Source organism: Chinchilla lanigera, unplaced genomic scaffold (genome assembly GCF_000276665.1).
Source record: "Chinchilla lanigera isolate Chin_1 unplaced genomic scaffold, ChiLan1.0 scaffold00008, whole genome shotgun sequence".
In the NCBI taxonomy this organism is placed as follows: domain Eukaryota; kingdom Metazoa; phylum Chordata; class Mammalia; order Rodentia; family Chinchillidae; genus Chinchilla; species Chinchilla lanigera.
Genome location: NW_004955409.1, coordinates 5403530 through 5426274, shown reverse-complemented (window position 1 = coordinate 5426274; position 22745 = coordinate 5403530). Strand labels below are relative to the sequence as shown.

Genomic DNA, 22745 nt, shown 5'->3' with positions numbered 1-22745 from the left:
TGTCCTCTGGCTGCCTGAGACCTCTCCACAGTGATCAGGTAGAACCTGGCTCAGCGGCACCCTGCACGGCCCTGTGTGACAGTGCACGGACTGGACCCTACAAAGCACGGAGCCTCCCATGGGGTAGAGAGCATACCGCTTGTGCAATGGCCCAGGCGCCCTTCTAAACCCCTTAAATACTCCTGGACAAAGGGCCCTCGTATGTACACTGCTCAGGACCCATCCCGGCAGCGGGGGCTTTCTTTCCTTACCTTTATATCCTTTCCTTCCTCATCTTCAATACCTTGTAAGTCAATCTGCTTGCACCCTCGCCCCCTCGTGCACCGTTTCCCTCTTCATTACCATGAGACTCAACCCCAGCACTGGGGGATCACAGTATGAAGACTGATTTCACCACTTAATGAAGTCAAGGACTCTGAGTAGCTGACATCTTGAAAGGAGAGGGAAAAGCAGAGTCCTCAGGAAGCCCAGAGAGAAGTGTGTAAGTGTGGTGTGTGTGTATGTGTGCGTGTGGTGCGTGTGTGCAGGCTGTAATGTAACTCAGAGCTAGTAAGCCAGACCAAGATGAGCAAGGGGTGACTACACCAATGCCAGTCATCCTAAGTCTGTTAGCAGAACCGTGGCTCTGGGAAAGGATTCCGGATGGCCTACAAAGCAACCACGCAAACCCTGTACCTTTGAAGAAAGGTTTTCCATTTGTGATATCTTTGGTGGCGAATCCAGGGCCTCTGGGGCAGAGCTCCTCATACTCGGGTGTGTTCCTCACAGGACACTCCTCACACTCCTCCGTGCCCCAGGCTGCCCCGACGGAGCAGCAACAGGCGTCCATGCGATGGCGGCCCGCAATGGGGAGAGTGCACTCCTCATCCTCGTACGTCAGGAAGCAGGTCTCCAGGCGGATATCTGTCGGAGGGAGCAGACACTGTCCTCATGGTCCCAGACAACCCGGCAACATTTGTTAGGCACCGCACAACACGCGTACTAATTTACTATACTCTTGTTGACTGGAATGAATGTCTTTCTTCCAAAGAATACCAAGGTGTGTGGTGGTACTGGTTTTCTTGCCTAAGAAAGACTCTCTTCTCTATATCAGCCCGTGTTTAGACCTCTTATTTGTGAAAAGCCCCCTTTCAACTCCAGATATTTTCCACTCATGCTACATAGGGAGCATGTTCTGAGACTCCCACAGTGCTCCTGTGGAAGGTGCTGTCTCCCTGGGGAGAGGCCTACCGCTAGTGCCCGTATGCCGGGGGGTTGGCACCTCTTCTCCAGGGAAAAGGAAAATGTGCTCTTCATTGTCGGAAGATGTCCGAGGCAGCCCAATCCCCTCGTCCTCAAGCCACTTCCTTACTGGAGAAACGGACTGCTGGACTCGGGAGTAAGGACTGCTCTGCTTCAGAACGAAGGGGACATAGTGAAGGACAGCCATTTGCTCTTCTCCAACGTTCGTTTCACCTCAGCGTTTGTGTGTGTGTGTGTACACATGCACGTGCCCATCTTTCAGGACACACATGCAGCACTTCTAACCCTAACCCCCAAATGATGGGATGGTGGGGAAGAGTAGAAAGACTAACAGACCAGAAGCCCGAAGATCTGGATTTGGGAACCGCCCTGCAACTAAGGTGTTTGCCTTAGACAAATCATTACCCTGAACCCAAATTTCCACATCTGTTAAGTGATGCTGCCTCCGTCTCTTAGGAGGTGCTGTGGGGCTCAAAAGAAGCATGTGTCTGAAAACTGTGAATTCTAATGAAAGTGTCAGACGTCTTCCTTCACAGTGTGACACTGCACATTTGCCTAAGAGTCTGAGCTGCCTCTCATGTTACAAAGCTGCTGGAGTCCCTGAGTAACTCGACACTGAGTTGCCTGCACTACGATGAGCAAGTTAAAAAGAATCCCTGTGTTATATACCGAAGCATCATCCACTGAAGAACCTAGAGGAAGGTTTACATCAACTGCCAATTCCTGCTAACCAAAGACACTGAGCTCAGAGTGGGGTTAACTGACATCCTCAGACTCCAGCCTCTGAACTGCCCCTTTGATTCTACACAGCTTGTACCTAGAAATCCACATCTAAAGATTGCTTAGCTATAATCTATAAAGATAAAAATCCCTCAGTTGCACCCCAGCACCTCCTCACCAGCCACAGTGGTCTTCACTATCAATGTATAGCCAAGACCGGCATCATTTCCAGACTCAGAGTAGGAAGCCAGCGACCCACTGGACCACTCCCAGCAGTCCAGAGCCACGGTAGTAACACCACAAAAACCAAGTGACCAGTAAACTCTTCCAGATGCCAAAAGAACTGTGGTGGGATCTCAAACTCATTCCCAACAGGGCAGACTGCTACGAATGTGGTGTTTTAGGTTCTGTATCCTAAAACAACGATGTGTTTATGTCATTGATGGGTTTATTGGGCTTGAGGGGCCCATTTGGACTCTAGCAGTTGGCAAGGAGAATCCCACCCATCTGGCAGCAACAATAGCTTTGGTGTCCTCATGTGTACTCTGCAGGGCAGCGGCTTCTTGGATCCTGACACTGGCAGGGGCTTCCCACAACACCTGTCTTTCTCCCACAAGTGTTGGTCTCCCGGCCAATAGGCGATCCATGCTGCAGTTTCTTACTACACACACACACACACACACACATACACACACACACACACACACACACACGGTTCTCTCCACCACCCACCTCGTACCCTATAGCTTGTGGATTATGGGGGCAGCTCTAAGGGTGCTGAAATCCTCACTGTGATTTACAAAATAGTTACATAATAAAAGAGGACTCAAGCTTCTCCGCGCTAACATGCACAGAGCTTGAGTTAAGGAGGCGATTTGTCAGGGAAACCACGCTGAGTCCTATCTCACAGGCGGGGTTTGAGAGCGTGGGTCTGTACACAGAAGCAAATGTGTCACTGTGCTTTGTTAGCCAAGGTTTTAATGATCTTCAAGAAGGGATTATTAGAAAAATAATGAGCTCAGTATTTACCAAGGCAAATCCTTCCTGTGGCATCCAAGGTCATCCCGTTGGGGCACTGGCACTTGAACGATCCTCTGGTGTTGACACACTGGCCGTTTTTGCACACTCCTGGGAACACTTCACATTCATCTATATCTAAAATTTTTACACACGAAGTTAATATATCTGCATAAAATAATTTTACCTTATTCCACTCACAGACTCATAATTATTCTCATAATACTAAGAGCCATTTTGAACCTAAATTCACAAAACTAGTTTATCTCCAAATCGTTCATGGAGAATTTCTGGTGCATCAGAAGAGCTGGTTTTTGCTTAGCAATGATCTCAGGCTGTTCTGTCAGCAGCAAGGTGGCCCCGGCTTGGGACAAGGACAGCCAAACTGTGCTTGTGTGTGTCCCCACGCCATCATTCAGTCCCTTTCAACTATGCTCACCCTTCCCAGTTTGCTTACTAGAAAGCAGTATATTTGCTGGACTTTGGGGAAATACTCTTCATCAAGTTAATCCAAAGAAAGGCACTTACAGCACTTGCCAGTGACAAAAAGGCAGAACATTAGTTAAAACACACACACACACACACACACACACACACACAGACTCTATTTTGAAGAAATAACATAATTTCAAACGAGGAATGTTGAAAAAAACCTTTCTAAATCTTTCCTTACAGTGGAGATACATGAGGAGGTGTGGAATTTACCTTTTTGGTTTTATTGTTTTGTGGCTGTTATTCTGACCCCTTGTAAACCAAAATGTGCTGCTGAGCTCAGATAAGTTAGTAACAGAGGGCTGGGACCAAGAAAAGCCAAAGGATGCAGTCATCCTTTGGAAAGCAAGACCTTGGGTGGGGGTGGTAGTGTTCTTTGTTTTAACAGGGAAAAATCTTCATTTCGTCCCACATATGGGACTAATTGCTGTTCTTAAAATATGTCAGCTGCTGTGTCATGTCAGGTTGCGTTAGTCACTATGACCTACATCTTTCTGGAACTCTGTGAGAAAAGAATCACAGCAGACAGGAGTCCACATAGACTTTTAGAAAGGGGCAAAAGCGTACATCCTTCAAAATCATCTGTGATCGTGAAACAAACAAACAAAAATTCCAAGACAAACTCAGAAAAATGCAAATTTTACAGTCTGATCAAAAGCTTCCTGTTTTTTCTTCCTTGATAACATTTTGAGAGCGCAGCCACTCTCAACCATGGTCGGCCTAAAACTTTTTCAGCCGCCCTGTCTTTTGGCCAGAGTGACCCGATGCTGGCCAAAGCACCACAGATGCTTGTGAAATTCCCATCTGTTCTATTCTGCAGCGCTCGGTTAGCTCTGCTCTGCTGCCTGCGCCTCACTGTAAGGTCACACGATCTCTTCCCCCACCCAGATTAATGCAGTCGTTCTTCACGCACACCAAGTCGGATGGTTAGGAATAATCCGAGATACCTTCGCATTGTGTTCCTTTAATTCTTGAGTACCCTTTACCACATATGGGATCTGTGGGGAAAAAATGCAAGACAGGTAGTGGTGTGATACCAAGACAGGTAGTGATGGCATATTATAAGAAACACAAACGAGGTCCTGGAACGGGAGCTGGATTTTTCTGTCTGTCAGGAGTAAGTCTGAGGTGACAAAGTGTTTCTGAGACTGCAGAGGTGAGGGCGAATAACAAGCAGACATCTCCTCCATAAAACTCAGTTCCTCCAAGATGCCTCAAAAGACGAAAGGTTACAGCATGCTGAGGTGACAGTTCAGAAAGATGCTGACCATAGATTTCTTTCTTGCTATGAGCCTGGAGATAGGAATCACACTACAGGATTACTCTAAAATGAGCAAGAAATACGCAGCTCAGAGTCTGGAGATCTCAAGCAGTGGATCAGCAGACATGAGAAAGGCTCTCGAGCCTCAGCTTCCCAGCAGATTTAGAGGTTCACCAGAAACCCTCACCTTCACATCCGTTACCTTTCTTGGAAATACATTTGAACCTGTAAAAAACTCAAAAGCCCTAACCATGAGGTTCCCATGAAGACCAACAAGAACTGGAGCCCCGGAGAAGCAATGCAATCAGGCCCAGTCCCCTATGGTGACAGAAAAGAAAAAATTCACCGAATCACATCTCATCAGTGTCCTCGGTGTTTCTGCGATTCCTTCCTCAGGAATGTGTTTCTTTGAGGCCAGCACAGTTGAATCTGTCAAAATTCCTATGCAAATTTGTACTGGGCTTTCCATTCTGAGCCAAAGCTATCCACGGGATCGCACGGGGGCCACAGCACGTGACTGCTTACCAACTTGGCAGATGGTGCAGGGGCTGCCCCAGGCCGCACCGAGCGACGAGCAGCACTGGGACTTCAAGGTGGCCCCGTTGATGTTGATCTCACAGCGCCCGTCGATGACCGTCTGCCAGCATGTACCCTTGATGGTTTCTGCAGAGGGGAGGGACAGTTAACAGATACTTCACGTGATCTGCAGCAAAAATCAGACGCAAGCGTAAATACTGCAGGAGATACCCCAGGCATGAATAATTAAAGAACAAAATAAAAGATAAATAATAGCAAACAGGGAGACAGATCTTTCGCAAATGGGAAGGGGACCAAGCAATGGAAAGAAGGAGGAGGGCGAGGAGGAGGAGATGTAAGATGTATTATGAGCATGCAACAACTCCCCACAATGAATGTAATCGTTCTGTGCTGCAAACACGTACCGATAAAAATAAAAATCTGAAGAATTCAAACACACATATTTGAATTACAGCAGGAATACCATTATGAAACAAGACATAAATGTCATTTTTAATTTTGCACCCGTACTTAAGCTGCCATAAAAGCTGACATTGAGTGCAGCAGCACTGATAAACATAGAAAACTCATTCCTAGAAAGACAAATACCTATGCAGATGGTTTTTGTTGGATCCAAAGTACTTTCGGGAGAACATTCACAGATAAAAGAGCCGGGGCTGTTCCGGCAGACACCATTAATGCAAGGACTTGATTCACATTCGTCAATATCTGAAACAAAAACAGGTCTACATTACTGCTAAAAGCTAGTCTCGTACTCTGGCCTCAATTGCTACCGTATATTCTCCATTGGATAGGAAAGCTGGGGCACGCTGTTCTTCTAGGAACATGCAATGCCCAAATAGAGCACAGCTCTAACACAGAATCTGGTACTTGGCTGAATATCCTTATTTGGAAAATCTGGAGTGACTATGTGAGTGATTCCCCCATTCTGAATTCCAGTAGCACATACACAGTATTTTCTTGATCTATCCTGTGGAGAAAATGAAATGTCCTTGAAGGCAAATGCAAAGTGAGTACTTTTAAATGGCGCTTAAATGGCAAATAAAATACTAAACACAGGTAAGCACCATTAGCGGCTTTCCAAGAACCATTAAGAACCACAAAGTTTCAATTAATTTGAGATAATGGTCTAAATTAGGAGTGACTATTATAAGTTATTTGCATGGTTTTCTAATGGCATCTCAAAAGATAGCAAAGGGCACATTACATGGACTGGAATAAAAGTGTGGTTTACCTTCACAGGTTTTTAGGTCCGGTTTGTATATAAATCCCTTGGGGCACGTACAGACGAAACTTCCAGGAGTGTTTCTACACTGTCCGTTGTCACAAAGTAGGCTATTCAGCACACATTCATTAATATCTGCAAAGACAATGAAAGCAAGTATTTGAAAGATCCAGTTCCTTGCATACAACTTCTCTGAGCTTTTAGGTTAGGTCTTCAAGGTCACATGGTATGATTCATTCCCTTAAAGAAGCCAAACTCTTGTTTCATTGGCTTTTGCCTAAGTTACTCCATTTTAAAAAAACAGGAGTTTCACCTAGTTATCCCAAATAGTGAGCTACAAAGTCTTAAGCTAGCTGGCAGTATTTCATTCATGGCTCCTTTAGCAGGAAGAAAACCCGGGTTTCCTGAAAATCTTTAACTTTTACTTTGTATAACTGTGTCAGAACTAGAAGGATCACTTTGACTGAAGAACTAAATAAATATGTAGAAAGGTGGTCCATCTTCGGTATGTGTTAGTTCCAGGATAAAATAAATTGTCTCCAGTTATGTTTCTAAAATAGGAAGCAATGTACAGAATTTATAATCATTATGGGGAATGTAGCTTGCGATTCAGGGAGCTGAGGAAAACCTGCTTTCAGCTGAATAATACGCCTGTCTGAAAAAAAATCCAAATTTAAGGTGAATTACCTAGATAACTTAGGAAATATAGAAAGCATGCAGTCTGTTATATCTTTCTGAGCTCAGTTACATCACACAATCTACAAAAGAGGCCAGACATTCATAGGGAATGCTTTACACATTGCGAGTCTGATTAGATCATCACCGCACAAGTTAGGAGCCCAGACAGAAGGAGACACAAATTTAGCCTGGAGAACTGCACAGTGAACACATTAAAGCCACTGAAATCTGCAGCGCATTTATAAAGTACTTACAACACGGGGACATTAAGTCCGAAGTTATATTATCACCTGAGCACACCGCATGCTGAGAATCCTGTCAAAACAAATCTAGGGGTCCCAAGAACCAGGGGGCTTCAGACGGTTCAGGGACATGAAGCATACAATAGACTGAGGCCCGGGGTCATAGGCAGACAAGAGCTTTCTTCTCCTGGGTCACAACACATGGTGACTCTGGTGTCTGATAGTACAGCTAGGCCTAGCACTCAGGAGGTAGTTGGTAGCTGCTATCGTTTGCACTGTTGTGAAAGAATTAAAAGGACTTTGTTGTTTTGCTCAATCTGCAACATCTCTGAATAATTACATGCTCCAAAGATACCAACTCCTCAGACCAGTGCCTTTCAAACACTGCTTCTACAATACTACCGCCAATGGCAGAAAATAGATGGCTCCTAACTCCAAAGCCCTAAATGGCTCCTAGAAAGGAAGAAATAAATTTGAAGTCTTCTAGTTTATCTTAAAGTATTTCAGCTTTCATCTTCTTTCATAAAGGCGTATTTTCTTAAATGCAAAGTGTGTTTGGCCTCCGAATCCAAACAACACACAGTGTCACATTTTCATCTTGGCACATCCTAACATAGTCCCCCGTGGACGGCTGCCTCGGTTTTGGAAGCCCAGTTCCAGGAAACCTGTGGTAGATGTCACCACACTACAGAACGAACTATGCATTTCATATTGTTTTTTGTTTGTCTGGGGTTTTTTTTTGGTTCTGGGAATCGAACTCAGGACCTTGTGCTTGCCAGGCAGGAGCTTGTGCTGCTGAGCTATATCCCTAGCCCTTGGACTATGCATTTCAGAAACACTGGTCAAAGTCATTGCAGAATGCTGAAGAAGAAATAATGACCTATGTTGACCTTTTCCTTCCCAACCCCATGATCTAGTTAGTTACTGGCTGGTATCTTCATGGAAGATTGCTACACCATCAAAAATCGTGCTTGTTAAACATGAGAGTCGTTATGACTGAAAATAAACTGTTTTCTCTAATTAAATAGAGTAAGTGGTTGGGAGGAAAACCATTTCTCTGTAAAAATAGGGAAGACTTTGTAGCCACACAAGAAGGGCAGATCTTTGCACTTTCCACATTGAAGAAGTGATTTTGAAACGTGGCTGCTCATGAGCTGTCTAGGTTTTTAAGTTTTTAATAAGACATGTGGACATCCAAAGTGTAAAGGCATTCACTTGCTGAATCCTCTAAGCTACCCAAGAGCATTTTCCCCCAAGCAACAAAAGAAGAATGAATTACACATGAACTGTCTCAGTGAACAGGTGCAACTTCTTACCGACACAGTTTTTCCCAGTTATGTCCACTTCATAGCCTGAATTGCATATACATTTGTAGCTCCCACGGAGATTTTCACAAATTCCATTTGGGCAAATGTCAGGATCTAATGCACATTCGTTTATATCTGCACCACCAAAAAGTTTAAGTCAGTGACATTCTAAAATAAACATCAAATGAACTGTTAAAAAATAACAGTACAATAATTGTAATGATCTTAGGGCTTATGGAGGGGAAAGATGTTTCACGTGGAAGAGAAAGCTTGATCCCCCTTTTCACTGTAAGACAGGTTCTCAATCAAATCTCCCCCCCTCAATCCCTGAGAAGAATGTGGCATTTGAGCTGGAATGAAAGGACTTCCCACCCGAACCAAGCTGAAGGAGATGTGCTGGGACCAAGCACCAAGATGGAAAAGTGGATCCAACCACAGAGCTCAAATCTCTACTCCTGGCCCCCTCCATTTCAATCTGCCTTCCACACCACCACCCCTCTGAACACCCTAAAACAAGGTGGCAAAGTCAGGCCATGGCACGGACTTTTGTAGGTTCTACAACCTCCTCACGATTAAGGTAAAACATGAACCTTTTGTTATTTGCCCCAAGCTTCTCAGTTTCCTCATGGGTCAAAAGCCAGCTCCAAAAAAAGTCTCTACTTTCACCCTTGGAACGCTAGGTCCCCCTCTTCTGGGCTCCCTCAGATTGAGCAGCTCTCTGGCAGCCCGGAGGGTGCAGTGACAATCAGAGACCGGTGGTGCCTGACTCTTCTATAACTCAGCGCTCACTCTTTCTTCTTCTCCAATCCCACTTCATGCCTTGGTTATTCCACTAACTGTTCAGTATGCCTTTCTTTATCTATCCTCCTTCATCCTTCAAACACCTCTCCATCTTCACCCACCGATGATGGTGAAAGCAATCCTGCTGGAGGGACCATGAATGTTAATTTAATTTTCTATGGCTCTAATATTCCCCTAGTTCTAGCTCCTACACAGATATTGTTTCCTCTTCCAACTCAGTCGCTTCTCTTCACTGCTTGTTACAAAATATAAGGTGACTCCCTAGTGCCATCTTATGAAGACCAAGCCACGCAGAGTTAAAAACATCTCTGAGGATGTAGAGGGGTAACGGTTCAAGCAGTCCATAATCCCGAAGTGTAGTGGAAAATCCACAGGAGGCCCAGGACGCCCTTTTCAAGAAGGGGCAGCCACAGCCGTCACAGTCATTGTGTCCCTTCCACAGGGTCCCATGAGCACCCTTGGAGAGCTCCAGCCGCTCCACAATCAAGCCCCATATGCACACCCAGCAACCTCAGGACCCATGGGGCCACAGGGGCTCCGCGATAGGCACTTTAGGCCTGCATGAGATACAGCACACAGTGATGGCCAGAGGAGGATTAGGGCAGACTGGTGTCAGGGGACTACGTGGAAAGCCCAGGAAGGCCTGGTGCTGCCAGGCACATGCCGAAGGCCCCTTACCCGTGCCCGCCGACGTCATTCCTGGCCCACTGCTGCACAGCGCCTGGTACTCCGCTGCAATAAACACAGAGAGTCACTGGTCCGCTTCTTGGCAGAGCAGGTCAATCCCGCCCCGAGCTCTGCACACATCATTTCCTTCAAAGACGAAGAGTGCAGAACAGAAATAAAAGTGGTAATGGAAAGGAGGCGGGGGACGAGGGGAATGTTTGACCCCAGCCTCTCGTTTGCAGGGCTCTGAGCCACAGAGGGAAGCGACTTTGAAGGCACCGGGACAAGTTCTAGCAATTCCTTCTGCAAAGCACTTTCAGAAACGGTATTTTTCCTATAGCTTGATTTTGTTCACCAGGGAACACTTTACACTTACAGAGAAATGTGCCTGTAAAAATGTGGTTTCTTAACTGTTCATAAAACGTTCTCCCACCATCTTGGGAATACTTTTGTTGCTCGGTGCGAGCTGCTATTTCAGTACCATCAGCTTCTTAACAGGTTCTCCTTTCTCTCTGCAACGTCTTTAGCCCACCCTCCACGGGAGCAACAAGGCATCGACTTGTGCATCGAAATGTATTATTAAAAGCTATCGTTTAGGAGGACACTGGCCTGGTTATCCATGAGAAATCCGCAGGTAAAGTGTTGGTTAACTTTAAAACTGAGATCTTTCTGAAGAGATTCAGATATACAGAGCACCTTCCCCAACCTACAGGGCAACAGGTTTCTGTTTCTTAAAATTGTACAATGTTTTGCATGCGATTCCAATGACATTGAGATAAATGTATTCGTGAATGATAAAAGTGGACAACTAACTGGAATTGTAACTTTATCCAAGGAAAATAAACTAATGCAGCTCCTTGGTCGCCTACAGTTTCCCACAGCACAGTATGTGGTCACGGGAAGTCACCTGTGCTGAAGTGGAAGGGGAACAGCATATCAGGGACAGGATGAGCATTTTTACAGGGACCACCTCAACCCTCTGCAGAGCCACACTTCTGCATGCTCAAGAACTGCACTTTTTTTTTTTTTTTTTTTTTTTTTGAGACAGGATTTCCCTATGGAGTTCAGGCTGGCTTTGAATTCACAGCAATCCTCCTGCCTCAGCTCCCCAGTGCTAGGATTATAGGTGTCCACCACCACGCTTGGCTAAGAATTGCACTTCTGATCACAGTTGATACAAATGAGTCACACAGATATGAAATTAAGGGCCAATCTTTCAGAGCCTGAATATTCTAACAAATGATAATCTGAGAAAGGCAGTAACATCCTTTCTTTATAAGTCATCTTAAAAGGGGCCAAAAAGGGACAAATGGGAAGGTGGCTGGCACCAAGTGTTGGAAAGCAGAACATGACAGGGTGGGAAAAGGGTTCTTTTTATCTCCCACATCAGCAATTAATTAAAACACTCATAAAATACTGCAAAAAAACACAAGAAAAAATTACGCCACTTTTATAAGATAAACACCTTTACCAGTAATTTAGATTAGCTGGTGCATGGCTCAGATGAAAGCAAACTACTATTGCCACTGTTTTCCATTCGGGCGGAATCCAGCACTATGCCAGACTTCATAGTGAATTCAAGCCTGCCTGGTTCCGAATGCTGAAGGCCACATTATCCCTGATAGTCTGCTATTCCGCAAACTGGGGCTCTCAGTGCCCTTCATAATGGTGGTTCTATGGAGTCTGTGCGCTCACACGTAACTATATGCACAAGTCAGTTAGTGGTAGGTGCTCTTGCACTGTGCTAATTCAAGGCACGCAGACATGTGACAAAACATCCCAGAATTATGCTCAGTAGAGGTAAGAGGGCTTGCTACCATGTTAGTAACCTCCAATAGCCCGCGAGCATTAGCTTTATAGGCAGCCTGATGGACTTGCAGAGCACAAAGATGCTCTTTAGAGGTCACATGGCTGTAGCACCACACTCAACTAAGAACAGGTATTGTGCACCGTAGTGGCTAATTCTGACTGTCAATTTGCTTCACTTGAAAGATGCCTAGGAGGTAAGTCAAGCACACTTCCAGTCTATGTCAGGGTGGGGGGATCATATGACCTTACAGATTTTATCTGGGCCCTGATCCCTTCTTCCCTGGCTCTATTCCTTTCTCTCTCTGCTTCCTGGCTGCCATGAGGTGAGCTGCTTGCTTCTGCCATGCCATTCCACCACCATGTTTCTACCTTGGAGCCAGCTCACCATGGACTGAACCCTCTGAAACTAAGCCAAAATAAATCCTTCCTACTTTAAGCTGATTATGTCAGGCATTTTGTCCCAGCAATAGAAAGGTAAATAATACATGGATATTTTCAGTACCTTTTAAAACCCTCCTCTTTCCTAAAATGAGAGAGAGCTCACATTTGGACATTTTCATGATTTGGCACTTTTCACCCATAAAAGAGGTAGGTGAAGTCAAACCAGATAAAACTACTTCCATATGCAGACCTTTTCTGTGTCAATTCACCCAAATATAAATCAGAAGTTAGTGGATCTGGACCTCAAGTTTAACTCTCTGTAAGCTTTACTGCTTAAAATCAGGTCTGTTATGCTCTCTCTTTTTCTAAACCTGTATCATTTCCCTGTGTATCATTCTTTGGAGATGCATTTGGTCCAGAGGAAAATGTTAAAGCAAAGAACCATATGCACTAGATTTCCTGGATCCTAAGTCCTGGCCTTTCTGTTACTCAACCTGTGGTCAAATCATCTCTACTGTGTGGGCCATGACTCGACTCTATCTTATGAACTCAAAGTTTGTGAGAAAGGTACTGTGAAAGGTTAAAGTAACATACAAGAGGATTATATTAACAATACACAACTGTAAAGTTAAACAGAATCATTTTTGTTGGCTGGAATGATATTTGTATATAATTAAAATATATTAAGCCTGCACTTGGTTGTTGATCATATATAAAATGATACCTTGTATATGACTTACTGGGTAATGTGATCAGACAAAAGAGAACTTTCTTCTTTTTTAAAAAATTGGCATTCTTTATTTCTTTTACAGATTTGTCTTTAATTTTCTCTAACTTCTTGTATTTTAATTTTTAACTGGATAGTTCAAATGTTATTTTAAAAATAACAAATCCTTTAAAACTATACATTAGCCTTTAATTCCTTTTAATTTGGGCAGAAATGAACTGACTGGATCTTAGAAGTAAGTCAACCCACTAGAACTCCGTTTTCAATATTAGGTTATTGTATTAATTTCAATTAACTATTTCTGCTTTACCAGTAGAAATCATTTACCACTGCAAGGACCCTCTGGATTCTCTAAGGCAAATCAGTTTGTAAATGAGAAGACCAACGATCCTTTTTCCACACTACATTATTTTAGGATTATGCCCATTTACATAAGTCATCTCAAATCCTTAAACAAGCAAAATGCACAAATAACTAAGAATAGTGCTGCCTGGGAAGCGGGCAGAGTTCTGATTTGCCAGGTACTTCTCTTTCCCTGTGCATGGCTCCTCGACTGGAGCAAAGGGCCTTTTCCTTGAGGTTGAACAAAGCCATTTAAGAAGCACACCAAAATCAACATATGGGGTTGGGAACAAAATTCGCAAATGGACTTCTGAGAAACTGTTGCAAAGAGGGCGTCCCGAAATTGTTTGCTTTTTACGCTGTACGTGCTGTGCTCTAATAGTTAGCGCCCGCAAAAGCAGCCACCGTTGAGTCCTACAGGCAGGAGGAGGCTCACTGAGGTGCAGCGAGGCCCTGCGCTGTGCAACGACCCGCTGGGTGACACACGCCAAGGCCGCAGGAGGGCACCCGAGGCACCCAGAAGGCACTGCGCGCCCTTTCCCCGACTTCCGCTCATGCGCAGATGGCGGCAGGAGGCCGCGGCGCGACACCACCTACCTGAGTTCTGCGCGGGGCACGGCTGGCAGGGCTCCCCGAACGCGTACTCGGTGCTGGCGCAGCAGCATTCAGACTTCGTGACGGCGCCGAACAGGGGCTTGACACACTGGCCGCGCTTGTAGCCCCCGTAGCACGTGCTCCGCATGTGCGTGTCTGCACAGGGAGACACAGATGTCACCACACTCGCCTCACACGGAGGCGCCGCCCCCAGCCACAGTGGCGCTGCCTTCGCGTATCCCCCCATCTAACTCACAGAGGACGCCTCTGCTGTTACAGCTCAGTGGGGGGAGCTACAAATCAGAACACCGAACACATTCAGCTCCCAAGCAGCAGAAACCAACAGACAGACTCAGTTTCCGGGAGACCATGGTTTACCAAACTGAGGCCCGGAAGTGGGGGAATCATCCTCGACGTCCCCCGGCATGCACAGAGCCGGCGCTCCACGCATGTCGAACGCTTGAACCTCACACCATGACAAATAATGCCTTTATTGGAAATGTGGTCTGTCCCCAAATAAACATGTAATCATCGGATGCCTAAATTAGGTGTCCTGTCCAAAAAGGAGGAAGCTTCATCTGTAAAAGGTTCATTATATAACTTTGTAGATGCTGGTAGGTTAACTAAGCCACATTCTCTCAACCACTGGAGAGGGAATGTCTAGCTACAACTAGTCCTTCCCAAATTCAAAGGGTTTGCTGTATGCCATTTGAAAAAATAATGTTGATGAAATTCATACCTATTTTTCCACAGATCTCATACTTCTTATAGAGCCACATAAAACCATTATCACATGCATTTTTGCAGTAACCATATTTTCCTTTGTACCTTTTCCTTAGACATTTAATTCTATATTAAAATGTTTACTGTGAATCAGTGAGAGAGAAAGAGAGAGAGGAAGGGTGGGAAGGAGAGAGAGAGGCAGTGAGGGAGAGAGAAAATGTACACATACTCTTCACAAACCAGCTTTTAAATACCAAGAAAAGCAAGGAGATCTAGCTCATGTATAAATTGTAAGCTGTTAGTAAGGGGTAGTTTTATTTGCCTCTTTTAGCAAAAACTCTTTGTGTTGGTTGAAGACCCATAGGAGTTTTAATTTTTATCAATGAACTGGTTTCTAAGTCTTTTGAATTTGGTCCTGACTTGGAGATCTATCAATATATTTTGACACATAACATAAGAATGGCAATTTTGAGCAAAAAAAAAAAAAAAAAACAACCCCTGAAACAACCCCTGGAACAACCCCAAGTTAGCCTTTTTATCTGGGTTTCTTGGTTTGTGAAAAAACCAGGAAAAGAAAAACTTGTATAAATATTTTAATACTAAATTTATTGAGATATCATGAGATGTAAGTTCCTTTAGCCTTTACAGTTACGAGGGGGTGCCCAGAGAGGTGGCCATGAGCTTCCCAAGATTTATTACTTTTCTTCTCCTGAAGTGTGTATACATCCTTTTGGTAGATTCTATATATACCTACATTTCAAAGACCATTACCAACACAGCAACTGAATAATAAGGTCAGAAAAAACTGGGGATAGCTGTATATCAGAGAATAAAAAGGGAAAAGAGAAATGAGACCCCTTAATTTTTCCTTTGTCTCAGCTCATCTTTCTATTCCTTAAATTAATATCTGATTTATGCAGGAACAGAACTTATCCTCTGCAGCTATCTACTCCGTGCTCTCTACTCCAGGACAGAGGCTTCACTGACTAACAGAGGCACTTCTCCAGTGTTAGCCAAGCTCTGCCTTTTGCTTACCGACACACACACGCCCATCCAGGCCCACGGCGAGCCCAGGGAAGCATTCACATCTGTAGGAGCCGTCCGTGTTCACGCAGCGCCCGTTCATGCAGATGCCGGGGGTCTCACACTCATTAATGTCTGTGATGGGAAAGGCACTTATTAAAAACAGGTGACTTCTACGTAAGACCGTATCAGGCCCACCACTGTAACGCGTGAAAATGGGTAAGACGGGAAATGATCTGAAGCATCACAATACAAACTCACCGAGATGGATTCTCACGTTCCTCTGAAAGAGCAGTAACAAAATGAAGAGAAAGCAGATGTTGAGCTTACTACTTTTTCATTAAAACCTAGTTCAATAATATCCTCCCCCAATTTTTTTTTAGCCCAAGTAAGAATCATAGAGGTCCATACAAACTTGGAGCAAGAAGGAAAATGACAGCTAAAAAACAAAGGATTTTGTGCAACAGATCATGTAATACTTGTGCAAGAAATCTAGCCTGATAATAAATTGCATTTTTGATAAAATAGGGAGCTTTTCCTCTTGACATTTAATCCCTATTGTACTACCCTTGTCTTAGTCTAACATTAAGAGCATACAGCTAAAGCCCTGAAGAAAAAGAACAGAAAATCAAGGTAGATGATTTTTTATGACTACTTTACACCAATAACAGTACTGTAAGCAACTGGAACTCGGCAAAGAAAAACCATTCTTAAGTATCATCAGTATATACTCTGGTAAAAGATTTCATTGAATGCGTACTAGCCAGTGGCAGCAATTTCCTTTTCTTAATAGGGAGAAGAAGGAAAGGTACCAAAGTCGTGTTTTGGAAAACATGGGACACCTACAAATAAGTCATTTTATAACAACTCCTTTTACAATATACAACTAGTGTATGTGACTACTTCCTTTCTTCTGACCTTAAAAGGCCAAATTGAGAGTGAAACACCTCCATGTTTTACTAAGCTTGTGTTGTTTGGCACAATATCCATTCAGATGGTCCAAGATTCCGTGCACAGATTGTATTTAAAACAGCAGTTATATTTGAAAGCAGGAACTCAAAACTAGTTTGGTTATTTCGGTCATATTTTCTTCCAGATGAGACCCATAGTAACCCAGTGGGGACAGAGGGATTTAAGGCTGCTAACACTTTCAGAACACGGCCTGAGAGGCCTTGGATTAATAAATATACAGGTTAAATTAGCATTATTGATTCAGCTTTGAACAGTCACGTCTCTGTGGGCTCAGAACTAAGTGCTCAGCATCAAGGGAACATCTTGTCCCATGGCATAAAAAGAGACAAAGGAAGAAATTCAGCATACAAGGAGTAACTTTTTTCCATTAGTCTTGCTACCACATGGATGACAGTGTATTTGTGCTCTGTACACTAGAGCGAAGTAACAATATAGAGCCATAGAGCTCCCTCTACCTCAAGCCAGAATGCTAAGGTCAGAGCAAACCACCAGAATCATCAGTACTTTCAAATGAATGAAATAACGCATGCATGGATAGGATACTACACTGGCCACGAATAAAGCCCAGCTTCACCCTCAAGGTCACAGTGTCTTGTGAAACAGTCTGCAGTGGCCATGCCAGGGCTGACCAGTGGACCCGAATCCCTGCAGCCCTCAGCACTCACTGGAACGTACTGGTGAGAGAGTGAGTGTTCTCGCACAAGTCCTGCTCACAAAGGGGCTTTCACATTTCCTTCTGCTATTTTGTTTGGAAGCCTCCTTCCAAACAGTCAGGCAATCACTCCCTTCCTCTTTCTTTTTCACTTGAACAGCACTTAATCTGCACAATCTGACACTGTTTTATGTTGTCTGACGGTGTAGAATACTGCCACGTGCTGATCCCATCATCCTGTATGTGCTCCAACCTAGCATAGCACTCAAAACTCCGGAGATCTTTCTCCTCGAGATTTGAAAATCCCAGCTATTTCCTCTTGCTTCAAAGAAAGATTTGCACAATATTAAGAGCCACTGGTGTAAAGGGCATAGAGAGTGTAAGTGATCAGCCAAAGACTAGGAGCTCCTTTAAGCCTGGAGAAACTATGCATCTTGCCAAGGAGATCTGTCTGTTTTGTCTGTCTGTCTACTTTCTTCTTTGTCCATCTACTTTCTTCCATAATATCTTCACCAAAGCTGTCTACTAGGGGACACCCAGAGAAGAGGCCCCATGTGACTCTGTTCTTGAACTTTTACCTGCATCAACCTTAAATAGCCAAACACACCGTGCTTCCCTCTGCATCTGAAACTATGAACAGAGGTTCTGAGTGCAGGATGTGAAAGCAGATTTTCTGGACTATTGGCGGTACAAGGTTCTTTGAGAAGTCTGGTTCCAACTCAGATCTTGGGCCCAGTCACAGTAACCACTTACACAGCAGGGCACTAAGTGCAAACTTATCCCCAGTGACTCTTTTCAGAATCCCAATTTTCAACAGCACAAATACAACTTTCTAACTTTTGCCTCAGCACCCACAGTGGTAAGAAGATTTCAAAAGCTACCATGCCCAACAATGACTCTTGGTTTGTTTCTCTCTTCTGCTTCACCCTGTGTCCCCTTTTGTTAGGTAGCTTGATAAAACCTAAATACACTGACCATGACATTTATTTTGTTTCTGAAGATACTTTGATGAGGACACTATCACGGCAAAGAAAGGTCTACACTGTTTTGGCCAGGTGGAGATGTAAGAGGTGGTGAAAGACAGCCACCTAAGAGCTGAATGGAGGTCTTCTGATGGAAGACCACGGGCCATCCGACGTCTTGGTTTGCTGTCATAGCTCCTCAGGCTCCTCTGAAGAAGCCCCAAATACCTTTCCTGAAATAAGACTAGTGTTGGGGTCACACACTGCAGCACCCTGGAGGGCTGAACTTCAGCACGAGCTGTGATGGGGACTCCCCAGCCACAGTGAAGGCTCTTTAAAGTGGGAGACGCCCTGAGAAAAGGCAGGGAGGAGGAAGAGCAGGTGAGACCTTTGCAGTACCGCCCGTCCGAGGCCAGCTGGAAGCCAGGTTTGCAGATGCACTTGAAGCTGCCATCCTCATTGATACACATTCCGTTCAGGCACATGTTCCTGATGCTGCACTCGTCCATATCTGAAAGGGATGGACATGTTTCCAGGGTCAGACAAGGACGAAAACCAGGGAAGCCAACCTAGATGAACACCCGCCTGCATCTAGGATAGCCAAAAGCTAATTTCCACCCAAACTATATGACATGGGATGAGGTGTGTGTGCAAACACCATGTGTTTACAAACTGAAACGTGTTTAACAACCTGGCTGGCTTATTTATTTCACAGATTCATATTATTTCTAGCATGCTGAAATAAATCACAACAAAGACGGATGAACTATAAATGTGTCTAGGCTATGTCCTGATTCTATAAAAAGTGGAAACCGGAAGACAGCTTCTATGTGCTTTGAAGCAACCTTAAAATAGTGGTAGAAAAAAAATTAGATTTTAAAATGCAAGACTGGACTACAGAGTAGGGCTGAGCCGGCTAACCTCTAGGGACCCTTAATCATGGGGACTGATCATTAAAACCACTGCCATGTTATCTTCTCTAATATTACAGGTGTCTGGGGAGGCTCTTGCTCTTGTAGATTTACGCAGGCTGTGGTCAGATCACAGTGCTTATCAGCCCCCTTCCTCCCTCCCTCCCTCTTTTTCCTTCCTTCTTTTAAACAGGATTCTACCTCAACCCCAAATCTTGGCACTAAGCCTTTGAATGGAATCACCAAGATAACATTCTGCCAAAAATGTTTCTAAGAATAATTCTGAAAATTTTGTAACATATGAATAGATTCTCAAGGTCCTTCTCAAAGACGTCGGGAAACGTGATAAGGCTCCTTCTGCATTTTCACTAAAGCTCTGTGAGATGGAAACGCATCCATAACAGTCAGGTAGGAAAACTGGCAGGGGTGAATGAAAGTGAAGCTTCCCAGCTGACAATGAGGAGAGGAATTCAAGAGCAACGGAGAAACTCAGCTCTCAGAGGTCACTCTTGGTCGGATCAGAGTATTTTATTATTAGGCAGCCACTATAAACAAAAGGTCTACAGGGGATTGCAGAATATATGGGCTGGAGAATACACACACAAATTCTGAATGCATAAAACCAGGAAGTGATGATTTCTGCTACAGAAGTCCATCATCCCCAGAGCTCTTCCCACACAGCACCCCCGAGTGCAGTGCCTGACTGCTGGCTGTGAACTAAAGGCCTGGGTGTATGCAGGGAACCAGCCGCGTCGCCGCACCAGTGTGTGTGACAGAGCTCTGAGCTTTGCTCCCAGCACCTCATGCTCCTCACCTTCGCAGTTCTTCCCGTCCCGCGTGACATGGAAACCCGCGTTGCACACGCAGTGGAAGCTGCCATCCGTGTTGATGCAGCGGCCATTGTTACAGATCCTGCCATTCTGCAGGCACTCGTCAATGTCTGCACCAAAGGGGGGAGAGAAGAAACAGCCACAGTGAGGGGACTCAAGACTGTCTTCGGGCACTCTGGGAGGCTGAGGCAGGAGGATCAAAAGTGCAAGCCCAGCCTGGGCAACTCAGTGACTTAGTGAGATTCTGTCTCAAAATGAAAAGGTAAAAAGCTATAGCTCTGTGTGAAGGCCCCGGGTTCAATGCCTAGTCATGCAAAATTAAAAAAAAAAAAAAAAACACATTGACAACTGCTTTATTTCTCCTGCCTTTTCCTAACTCATAGCCTTAGCTTCAGGTTGCAATTACTTCCTAAGGTTCTGGGACATAAACTGGGCACCCAGGAATGTGGCATGTAGGGCTGTCAGCATCTGAGGCACACAGGACAGGAGAAAAGCCTACACACTCACATCCAGTCTAACCCAGCTTCTATCAAGACTTCTTAAATCTCCATTCTGTCCACAGAATAGTCTTTACCACGTTCCTATTTAACTGAGTCAAGGGAGACACTGACTTATACTGAACTATGGCTGGTATCATTCAACCCATGATGTAAAGGGCTGATCTGTTTCTTTTAAAAAAAAATGTTATGCATGCATATAACATCTGATCGCATCTGCCCTCCCTATTATCCTCCTTGGGAGCCTCCTAAAAGGGCAGCTCTATCAGAACAGTGAAGCAGTCATGTTAAACCAATAAAACCACTTAACTCCCCTGAAAACCGCGAATCACAGGACTAGGAGATGTCTGCCTTCCTTGTGGCAGCTCTGATCCAAGTATACTTTTACTGCTCACATAGTCCTAGTCCTTGTTTCATAATTTTATAAGTATTATATTTACCCAATAAAATACTGGGATTCCCCCCTTTTTTTCTATTGTGTTTTATACCGTGCCAAAGTAAACAGCAGGGCAAGGCAGTGTTAAAAAAGAACGAGAACTCGAATAACCTGCATCTGATCTCCCATCTACACATCGAACCCGCCCTCCAGCTCCCCGCAGTGTCTGTTGTCCTCTATTGTGAGAGGCCGCAAACAGGACGAACACCAAGAGGCACACAGACGGTCTACACAGCATGAAACCATGCCCAGGGCTCCTTTCCAGAAGACGGGCTGCACAGCACTGCATGGAGACCTCCCCACGCAGAGCAGGGGCGCCTACACCCTTAGTCCACGCAGCGCCGCATGTGCCCGGCCCCGGCTGCGCCCCTGCTGCGGGTCGGTCCCTCCGTCTGCCCCGAGCCTGACCCTCGGACGCACTTTGCTTCTGGGCAGCTCCTGCAGTGGTTTCCACGCGAGTCACCGGGTCGCTGAGGCCGTCTGGGCTGCTCTTCTGTCTGATCTTCGCGCCAACAGCATACGAGCTTCCTCTCTCTCTTTTATTTCTTAATCCTTGCTAAAATCTGACTTACTCCATACTCCAAAGAACTAGGAAAAGCCACATAGTCTTGAGCAGACTGTTTTTTTAGGATTCAGCTTTGAAGCCCAAGGTTAAAATAAACAGCAAAAAGAGTTCATCTTTTTCTCTCCTCACTAATTTCTGAATGCCAGGGGCTCCCAGGCCTTCGAAAAGCTCCCATTCCAAGTTCTCCTCCTCTGCGTGTCTGTCTGTCTCCTCTGTCCCCTTCTCTCCAGCCCCTCATGTGCTTCTTTTCAGCTAAGGACACAGTCCTTGGGGCCCTCCCGTGATGCCTTCCACCTCCCGGACCCCGAGACCTTTGAGGCTTGGCTTGGAGGCTTTGAGGCTTACGAGAAGCTGACCCCCTATCATGTCCATTCTAGGAGTCCCTCGGTACCCATGTTTATTGCAGCATGAATCACAACAGCCAAGAAACGAAGCCAACGCAGGGACCCATCAACAGTGAGCAGGGAAAGAAAATGTGGCACATACACATATACGCGACGGGGCATCATTCAGCCATGAAAGATGACCCGACCATATCATGTGCGGGGAAAATGGAGTGAAAAGAGATCATCATGTTAAGTGAAATAAGCCAGACTCACAAAGACGAGTGTCACACATCCTCCCTAATAGGAGGAATCAAAAAACAGGTGACATGAAAGGAGAAGGGAGGGCCCCCTTAGGTAACAGGAAAGGAATACGGGGGGCGGGCACAAGGGATTTAACAGAAGGATTATCATGGATTGACAGAGTTTGTGCAGGTATGGAAATGCCACAGGGAAAGGTGCTATTTTGTAGAATAGATACTAATAAAAATGTTAAATAAACTTTTTTTAAAAGAAGACAGTGCTCCAGGTATATAGGCCAGGCTCAGTCTCTGGTAAACTAAATCCCAGACGTAATGGCAACTGTCTGCATCGACTGCCTGGCCCCTGCCCCCGGTGAGTCTTCCAAAAACAGCTCCTCTTTGCTTATTTAGCAAGGAAGTCTGTGGTCAGTGCCTTACTCAAATACTTTATTTTCTAATCTTGTAAGATGCCCAGGCCATGGTTTGTACAAGCCAATGATTTTAATCAACAGATATAATATTAAGAAGATTCTCAGCTTGGTTAAATATTCAACCTATCCAGATTTAG

The 22745-nt window shown here is 44.8% G+C and overlaps 1 protein-coding gene across 1 annotated transcript in view; it reads right to left on the bottom strand.

The window, feature by feature from the left end:
* The window catches only part of Fbn1 (fibrillin 1), a gene marked incomplete at its 5' end in the record, with an annotated part of 220945 nt that overhangs the window by 76273 nt on the left and 121927 nt on the right, over positions 1-22745 (bottom strand). The window contains 12 exon segments of the mRNA XM_005376698.2: positions 676-903; positions 2992-3117; positions 4419-4469; positions 5258-5395; positions 5858-5977; positions 6504-6629; positions 8731-8856; positions 10201-10254; positions 14045-14197; positions 15800-15922; positions 18762-18884; positions 20099-20224. Of these exon segments, the coding sequence (XP_005376755.1) occupies positions 676-903; positions 2992-3117; positions 4419-4469; positions 5258-5395; positions 5858-5977; positions 6504-6629; positions 8731-8856; positions 10201-10254; positions 14045-14197; positions 15800-15922; positions 18762-18884; positions 20099-20224 (1494 nt within the window).